Genomic DNA, 9,603 nt, shown 5'->3' on the forward strand with positions numbered 1-9,603 from the left:
CAGTGCCTAAGACAGTTCAATACAATTCAATATAACAAACATAAATTGAGTCTCTATGATTTACAAGTCAAAGTGACTTAGCATAGTGGGGATACAAACACAGAAATTAAACAAATTCTCAAGGAATTTGCAATCTAATGGGGAGAGAAATAAAAAAGTAGAATGAAGTAAAAAGACAAAACCAGACAAAAAGCTGGAGAATTTCTAAAAAAGGAAAGACCAACAATTTCCAGCTCAGTACATCCAGGAAGGCTACATGGAGGAAGTAATACCTGCACTGGACTTTGCTCTGACAGTTAAGTTTTGCTGAATTTTTCTTTCTTCCTCTTTCTTATTCTTTAAGGGATCATTTTCTGTGAGGGGTTGGAATAGTGATACAGTGGAAGAGTGATACAGTGGATTGAATTGAATTTTGATAGTACTTCAAAACAAACCCCTGTGAGACATATGAAACTGAAAATGAGAATGAGATCAATTTCTTAGTAAACAAAGTATAGGCCACAGACTCCTTTTACAGAAATTTTATTTTCAATACTAGTTTTTGCAAATCTCCACATGTCTTTTCCCTCCTTGGGATTCTTTACAAATAAAGAATTAAAAAAAAGAACAAATAATAACATAAGAGTCTTTTTGAGTGTAGTGATCTGACCCCAGAATTTCCTTTTGGCAATTTCATCTCTTGTTTCATCACTTTTTAAACTGAGAATTCCAAAATTCATCGGGTTACATATAGCAGTGCCAATTTCTTTGCCCTATAAATTACCAACTAAAAGGCAGTCCAAGGAGATCAAACACTTAGAATGAAGCCTTAATATCATAACTAAATAATACCCCGGCTCTTATTTAATAAAATACCTTGACTAAAAAGGACTTTGAGGTGAAGAGACTTTTAAAATGTTTTCCCTAAGATTGTTGGTACCAAAAACTAAAAAGTGAGTTTTTTTAAATCTTTAAGTGTTTCACTAAAGTCATAAAGTTCTCTTCCTCCCTCTGTTGAGGTGTTAAAATTAGCTTCTCCTATAAAGGAGCATCTGTTTCCTAAAACAAGATAGTAAATTAGTATACTAACCAGTGGATCTGAATATCTATCCTGACTTAGTAATGAGAACTGTGTCTGTCCAAGAGCTCCAATAGATTAACACAGTGCAACCACCGCTTTCTGGTCCAGCAAAGCTTACTTAGAAACTTTAGTAAGAAAAAGACCACACTGGAGCTTAAAACTGACTAGCTACTAAGCTGTGTACAGGTACTAAGAGAATTTATAGTTCTCTACAAATACTACAAATAACAGTTTTGTTTTCAAAACCAAAAATCGGGTTCACAAAAAATAAACTTTAAATACAGATTCTTCTAAAGCAATCCTCTAGAGGTTAGTTTGTTTCCATGCCAGATCTAGACATATTTCTTTATTTGAAGGGAGTGAAAATTTACCCCAGCACTTTTAATACCTTTCAAATATCAAATAACAAGTTAATTGAGCTGAATTTCAAAGGCTACATTAAAGTGTCCTTTGAAAATTAAAACTGTGGCTAGAAGACCTTTGTGATCTTTGCATACATCTTTTCCCCACCCCACCCCTGGTCCCACAAACTTTTACTCTGCAGGAAGGTCAACAGTTTCTGGTCAAACACATTCTCAAAGTTGTCAGAAACAGAATCAACGTCCTACAAGGTTGGCTCCCGATTTTCAAGCCATGACTTTCAAGAGCCAAATAACCTGTGGGAAATGAAGGACAGAAATATCAGGTAGAGAAAGAAAAAACTCCCTGATTTTTATTAAGAAAAGTGCCTGACTACATCCCACGATCCCCACCTCACCCCTCCAGAGGAAGCTGATCCACAGTATAGGAGACAAGGACCCTACAGTAAGAGCACAGCTATCCTGAGGTTTAGAAGGGATCAAGCAGAGCAGCTGCTGGGGCCACAAACTTTTTACTTCTCCACTCCCTAAAGCCCAGAAGAAAGCACACAATCCTAGAAAAATAATGACTCTGCTTACTTATTTCTACATGCTCTTTCATAGCCCTAAGGCTTGTTGACATAAGTGCTGAAATGGAACCAATTTGTTTATTTTTTTTTTCTATAGGAAAACACATTCGAAAATTTAACCTTGTTCCAGCAACACTGAAGAGAGAAGGAGCTACTGGATTTAAGACATATTTTTCCACGTTGGCAGAAGCCCAACAAAGGCTATCTTAACGAAGCACAAGACACCAAGGCCAGAAGGTCAGGGGCAGAGATAATAAATACTCAGGTCTGATCATCGTTCTACTGCTCCAAAGCCTTGAGTAGATTTCACCTAGCCTAATGGGCCAGAGGACAAAAGTCCAAGAGTGAATCCAGCATGCTAATCTCTCCACATATGGCTCAACCCTGCCATTAGTCTTATCCCATACTCCTCACTGGCACACATGCCAGGCTCCAGTCAAACAGGAGGACTCTTCCCCTCCCAAACACATATTGCTTTACCTCCACACCTTGCATACCCCATTCCCTATTCCCCAAATACCTTCTACTCCTATCACTGCCAGACGTGCACATTTGAGGGTGACAAAACATTTTTCTCAACCTTGTGTGGTTGTAGTGGGAATATTTTGTTGCCACTTTTTCTTTTCTGAGGTAAATGAAGGTTAGCTGACTGCCCCGGGTCACATGGCTAGTAAGTATTTGAGGCCAGAGTTGAACTCAGGTCCTCTTTCTCTGCTGTGTCACCCAGCTGCCCCATCCCCATTGAGTTTGGTTTTCTGACAAAGGGGAAAGCCCACTCAGAAGGATAAATGATTGGCCTACAATCCTGTATTTCATTGAGTGGCTGACATGATTCAAACCCAGATTGGCTGCTGCCTCCCTCAGGGAAGGCTCCTTATCCTCCAGCACATGCTACTTCACCTTCTGATATACTTCCCAGCATGCTCTTCTTTCCACTCTGCTTTTTGCACTTACCAAACTCTAACTCTCATTATGGCTTTTTGCACACTTCCTATCACAAAAAGATCCTGGATACAGGGTCTTATAATCTTTGGGTCTAGGACAGAGTCAGTATCTAACAAGTTTATTTATTGCTGTTGGCAGATTCAAAGCTCCAACATCCAGCTGAGAATTGGAAACCACTTAGTTCTCTAAACTAAACTGCACACCAAGAGGCAATACAACATAAAAACTCATATTAAGGCTTATGAAATGTTTTCTCATAACAACCTCTGAACAAATGTTTAAAGAAAATGTCCTAGAAAATCAGGAACAACATCTCCCAATTTCTTTTTCTTTTAGATGACACTAGATTTAATGTAGTTCTATTCATTACTTGTACGTATCTCTAGATTCCAATCAGTGGTCACTGGTAAGAAATCGGGAGGATTGACCAAAATCCAGGTTCTCAAGTCTCACAAACCACCTGCAAGACTGGTGGAGATCGACTATACCACACAAATTTACATTTGTATACAAAGCATTATCGCATTTATGCTATCATCTGATACTTACATTATTGCTATGAAGAGGTATAAATATTATCATTCCCTTCTTATGAAGAAACTTTCTTTTAAAAAAAAAGGAAAATGATTTATTCAAGATTTCAAAGCTATCTAATAAAGCTAAGTCTCCAAGTATAGCATCTTGACATTGTATCAAGCTGTCTCAACACACAGACAAATCTACATACAATCCCTGCCTAGGAAAAAGGAGGAAAGGGGAGGTATGCATGTATCCTGATTAGGATTTTTTTTCACTTCAATTAATCTTTCTAGTATCTACTATGTGCAATATATCATGCCTTCAGATAAATGACAAAGAAAATACACTGAAATGAGGTAGTGAGGTCAGAAGATCTGGGCTTGTACCTTACTTAGTTCTTCCCCTTATTCCTTGTGTAAACTCACACAGACCAAGGCATGGCACTTCCTTATTGTCACAATATAGGCAAAGAGTTAGAATTTTCCTTGGCTGCTCTGCTTATATACCTTTCAAATAGTTAAAGGTTCACCCTGTGGACCCTGTCCAGAGCACTCCCTTGACTTGCTTCTGGATCCTGGCTGCATTCCTTCTCTCATATTTTCCAATAGATAATTCTATAATTCCTGGGGGGAGGAGGGGGGGTTCCCCCACTCCCAAGGAAGGGCTATAAAGTGCTTTATACAAATTATTTCACTAAGATCTTATAACAACTACTTGATATCAGTGCTATTATTATTGTCATTACTCCCTTTTTACTGATGGGACAATTTTAGAGACATATTCACCATTATATGGAAAAGGAGCAGAGATCTGAGATTCAGTGACTTGCTGAGGGTCACAAAAGCTAGAAAGTCAGAAATGGCATTCCAAGCCAACCTCTTCTGATTCCAAATCCAGTCATCCTATTACACCTGGCTGCTTCTCCAGTGGGCCTAGAATCCCCACTCTGCTATCATTTCAATACTTTAAAAGGTTCCAGAACACAGCTAATTTTCATATACCATAAGAAAAGGGCCCAAGTTATCTAGCAAAATGATAATTATGTAAAATTAAAAGGTAAAATAACTATACTTACACAATCATACAAAACATCATGAAAATATTCCATAAGGCAATGAAGATTCGAAAATATCTGAGACTCAGTAGGAATTCCCTGATGTTGTCACCTGAAAAGTTAAAATACATCATGTAAATCTTGTTTGTATTTAGCATAAGGTGCTAGTAGAACAGTTCCGTGAAAGAATCTTGGTCCAAGTTCTAGCTCTAACATTCACACCTGTTACACAAGGTAGATTTGGACTAGATAGCCTCTAAAGTCCTTTCTAGCTCAAAGCCTGTGAAGCTCCTGAGAATATCTGTCTGGTGGTAATTTACATTGAAAAATCAGACTTCTGTATATTTTCTTTAATAACTAACATTTATATGTCACTTACAGGTTTGAAAAGCACCACATTATCCCATTTGAGTTTCAAGCCAACCTGGGTGATGTAAATCCCCTATGTGTTATTGTGAATGTTTTCAGATGTGGAAAATGACCAACACTCAGAGATGGCATGAGTGTTAATAACATCCCATAGGCCCTAGGTGCAAAGGCAGGATCTGAACCAAATCTATTTTTATTCTCACACTCCCTAGAGTATTAAAAGAAATCCAGTTTATAGTTTTCAGCTTAATCACTGTAGTCTGGAATGGGAGGGGAAGGTCTAAAAGGTAAGCCAAATTCTTCCTTCCAAGGTTGGCATGGTGACAACAGGAGAGCTCTCACTGGAAAAAGCACTGGACTGGAGTGAGGAAATCTGGGTTCTAGTCATAACCCACTATTCTGAAATTCTCAGCAAGATCCTTTCCCATGTGGGGCCAACCTCCTCACCTATAGATGGATTCAGCTTTCCTTCCAGCTCCAAGACTGGATAAGGCTACAATTCTAAACTGGTTAAGCTAGAGCTTGTGTCTGCTAGCAGATCCCTGAAGAAAACCGTCTTTGAGTTCAGAATATGAGAATGAGAGGCTTTTACAAGGATAGCAAACAAAGACACTGAAAGAAGTTTTTGAAAATAAAACAATATGCTTTAAAACGCAGGCAAGTGCTCGATTATTTTTTGTTCAAGGCACAGACATCACTCCCAGTCAGTGAAGCAGCCCAGTTAACAGTCTTGGCTTCAGTTCAAGGATTCCCACTGTTTCTGATCATATACCCCCATGATTATTCTAGTTACTGACAAATGAAGCCCAGCAATGGCATTTGGAGAAAGCACAATCAGCATACAAAAGAAGTGTTGTCAAGATCCTAAATTAATCTCCCTACACTCAGCACAAGGGTCAGTGCCATTGCCTCTTCTAACCATACTCTCTTCCCTAGCTTCTTGCTACCTGTATTGTCCCATGAGGAATACTAAGTCTAAATGCTGCCAGTGGAGGGCCCCAATAGTGAAAAAGGCAAAGGTGGGCATGATGTACCATCTATGCTGCACAGAAGCCCAGTCTCAAGATCTCCCTATGACTGGGGTGTCATGTGAAATCAGTCTTTTTTGAAAGAGGATATGGGCCAGTGGAATGAGTGCTGGAACTGAATTCATATATTTAGAACTGGAAGGAACCTCCTTCCATGAAAGTCAACCCTCTCATTTTGCAGGCAAGAGAAGACTTTTTCAAGGTCGGTCAGGCAATAAGCACCTTCCATGTCTCAGACCCTGGACTCAGAGACTGCTAGGGATAAAACACAGTCCTGGCCCCTGAGGAGCATAGAGTCTACTTAAAAGTGACATGGGAGGAGAAAGGAAGACCATTCAAATGAGGAAAGAGCAGGAAAGGGGCCTGTGGGTGGGATCTGAGCTGAGTCTTGAAGAAAACCGAGGCTGAACAGAGAGGGAAGCCATGAAGCTAGTCAAGAGCCAGACTGTGGAGAAGGTGTGAGCTCTAGACCTCCAGATAAAACACAAAACCCTCTGTCTGGACCTGAAGTTCTTTATAGTTTTACCCTTCTCACCTTTTACTTCTTGGCTACACCAGCTTAATTTCTGGCTATTATCTTCCCCTAGACCTGAGTACAGATGCTTCTCCAGAATCTCTCTCTCTTCATTCTCTCAAGCTTTGGCAGATGCCTTCCAGCTCTCCCTACTCACCCCTAGCTTCAGGCCAACTTTGCTAACTTCATCCTGGATACATCTGCCTGGAGAGATGCATAGCATCCTGTGGCTGAATGACAACATGCCTAAAACTGAACTGATCACCTTTCTCCTCCCACCTTCCCTGCCATCCTACCGTGTATCCAGGATAGGGATCTCAGGCATATCTTGGACTCTTCCTGCCACTCAGCCCCACCAGCCATCCTCTACCTGACCCTAATACAGACAGCTTTCGAATGGGAATGATTCCACCTCTTCTTTTCCCTTTTACTGCCATCCCTTAGGCCCTCCTTACCTCTTGCTTAGATCACTCTTATAGCGTCTCACTTATCTTCCTGCCTCCAGTCTCTGTTCTGTCTAATCTAGACTTCATACTGTTGCCATTATCTTAATATGGAAGCTCTGACTGTATGACTTCTCTGTTCCAAAGTCTTCTACAATTCTGCACCTTCTATGGTATCAATTACAAATCCCTTAGCCTGACATAGGTCTTCCACAATATAGCTCCAACCTATTTTTGTAGCCCTGTTTTACTTTGATTCTTTCATTCACTCTAAAGTCTAATCAAACCAGATTATGAGCTGTTCTCCAAAGGCAACCTTCCTTCTCTGACTTCCATTCATCTGTGGTGACCATTCCCCTATCGTTAGGGACACTTCTTCTCAACAAAATGTTCTTTTTCCTTTGGGCCTCAGCTTCAATTTTCCTGTCTTGTGCTAGTATCACAGTCTACTTCATAGCCTAGTTAACAGTGTGCAGAGGGTTTTATGTTTGATCTGAAGGTCACAGGGAGGTCCCTGGAACTCACACCTACTCCAGTCCAGTTCTTCTCTGGCCCTTCATCCCCTCATCTCCTATTATGAGAGTAGTGTTATGTTCTTAAGAGCTGGGTCTGTTAGTATTAAACAATGCCTGTGATACGAAGTTGCTTAATAAATGTTTGCTAAATTTGAATTTTGCTTATTCTCTTCACATAAATGAATTTTTGAGCACCCCATATGCAAGACCCTGAGGATGTAGTCATCATTTTCATTTTTGTTTAACCAGTGAGCAGTAGAGGTGTTTAATAGAGAACAGGTGGCTGCTTTATGAGATAAATGAACTCTGTCTCTAAAGGTGACACAGATACTCTGAAGGGAATTCCCACAATGGCTGGAAGGTTGGAAACCCAACATTAGCATTCTATGACTCATCTTGAGCAAAAGATGTCAATAAACTTGCAAGTGCCTATGATAGAAAAAGAAAAACTTCAGAGCTGGAAGGGAACCACAGAGATCATCAAAGTACAACCCACTCATTTTATCAATGAGGAAACTGAGGCCCACAAAGGGGAAGTAGTTTGTTGAAACATCGAGGCACATTTACCACCAATCTGTTGATAAGAAGAAAGGGACTTGATATCCACATCTGTTTGCTCATTCAACATTACAGGCTGTTGGAGCTACCTGGGACTTACCTGTACTTGGCTCCTTTGACTCCTCCCCAAACCCTTGGGTGTCTTTTTTTTTCCTGCAAGGTAGGGAACAGTATGACATTTTGGTACAACAGAGAGAACTAAAACACATACAAAGATAAAGAGGATTCTTTAGATGCCATGGGAGCCCTCTAAGGATTCCATAAGGGTAACTGGGGTGGGGTCTTGAAACCTGATGGGAAGCCCTATTTGGCTAATAGATGAGAGAGCACTATGTGGGATGAGGGAGCTCCATATACAAAATCACAAATATCTTAAATTATCACATAAAATCATTAAATGTCATAAATACAGATCATAAATACAAGATTAAAAAAATTTGGAAAGGAACTCTGAAGCTATCTTGTGCAACTCCTTCATTTTACATATGAAGAAATGAAGGGTCAGGGAAGTTATGTGAGTTGTCCAAAGTCATACAAGTAAGCAGCAAAAGTGGAATTTGAACTAAGACCTGACTCCAGAGTCAGCAGAGGATTCTATGTGGGTGATAAGAATGTCTGTATGCATGGGGGCTCTATACATGAATGATGGCTCTGTGAGGGTGATAGGGGTGTCTATGCGAACGATGGCTCCACACAGGAATGATGACTATGAGGGTTAAAGGGGAGTCTATATATATGGGGGCGCCACACATAGAATGATGGCTCTGTGGGGGTGATGGGGAAGTCTATATATATGGGGGCTCCACACATGACAGATGGCTGGGGGGGTAACATGAATGACGGCTCTGTGGGGGTGACAGGGGTTCTAGAGAAGACAAGGTTCTATGTGAATGAAGTAAAGGGACTTCACAGAAGCTGCGGGTTCTAAGTATGTGAGTAGTTTCTAGAGGTGAGAAGGCTCTGGGGGAGTTCTAGGAGGTTAGGAGGCTCTAAATGGGTTAAAGGTTCTAGGCCAGAGTCTAGAGGAGGGAGTCGGCTGGTGGCTGGGTGACTAAGAAGTCGATTAGGTTCAGGGACTTCAAAAGTGGGAGAGGGCTACCTAGAAGGCTGGGACTCTGGAAGACACGCCCGGGTCCCTAGGGCAGGTGGCGGTGCCTGCCGGGGACTCTTTCCCCAAGAGGCAGGAGGAGTATCTGTCTCCAGATTGCGGAGGGGCGGAGAGGAGGTTTTGGGGGCAGGAACAGCAGGGAGGGTGGGTTTGAAAGCGGGTCACAGCCGGGAGGCGGACCTAGGGGCGGGTCAGGGCCTCGGAGGCGGATCTCGGGGGCGGGGCAAGGTGGGTCTCGGGGCGGGTCAGGGGACCAGGCCCGGGGCAGGGGGAAGCCGCCGCGTCACTCACAGCTTGAAGTTGAGCACGGCTCCCGCGTTCATCAACAGCGTCCTGAAAGGGGTCAAAGAGAGGTCAGGGAAGGTGTGGCTCCCCCAAATGCCCTCCCCCCGGCCGTCTCAGGCTCACAGCTCAACCCCAGGCAAACTTTGGGGCCCCTTACCCGAACAGCAAGATGTCCCCGATCATGGTGACTGCCGAGCAGCCACCGGAACCAGAATCGGAACCGGAACAGGAACAATCCGCGAGTCCGGGGCCGGGAGCAACCAATCAAAACAAGCGA

At 42.0% G+C, this 9,603-nt stretch overlaps 1 protein-coding gene across 1 annotated transcript; it reads right to left on the reverse strand.

The window, feature by feature from the left end:
- Positions 1-506: 506 nt before the first annotated feature.
- SMIM7 (small integral membrane protein 7) lies at positions 507-9,603 on the reverse strand. Its single transcript, XM_051972093.1, has 5 exons — positions 9,484-9,603; positions 9,333-9,374; positions 8,034-8,086; positions 4,528-4,618; positions 507-1,716 (listed from the first exon to the last, which is right to left on the reverse strand). The coding sequence occupies exons 1-5, from the start codon at positions 9,507-9,509 to the stop codon at positions 1,701-1,703; spliced, it is 228 nt and encodes a 75-aa protein (XP_051828053.1). The 5' UTR covers positions 9,510-9,603; the 3' UTR covers positions 507-1,700.

Source organism: Antechinus flavipes, chromosome 1, assembly GCF_016432865.1.
Source record: "Antechinus flavipes isolate AdamAnt ecotype Samford, QLD, Australia chromosome 1, AdamAnt_v2, whole genome shotgun sequence".
In the NCBI taxonomy this organism is placed as follows: domain Eukaryota; kingdom Metazoa; phylum Chordata; class Mammalia; order Dasyuromorphia; family Dasyuridae; genus Antechinus; species Antechinus flavipes.

Bases quoted from the DNA above. Each gene is read 5' to 3' on its own strand.
- SMIM7 (XM_051972093.1), bottom strand. From the start codon at position 9,509: ATGATCGGGGACATCTTGCTGTTCGG. The intron at 8,087-9,332 runs GTGAGTGACGCG...CCTACCTTGCAG, and splicing joins GCCGTGCTCAACTTCAAGCT to GAAAAAAAAAGACACCCAAG. The intron at 4,619-8,033 runs GTAAGTCCCAGG...TTAACTTTTCAG, and splicing joins GTCAAAGGAGCCAAGTACAG to GTGACAACATCAGGGAATTC.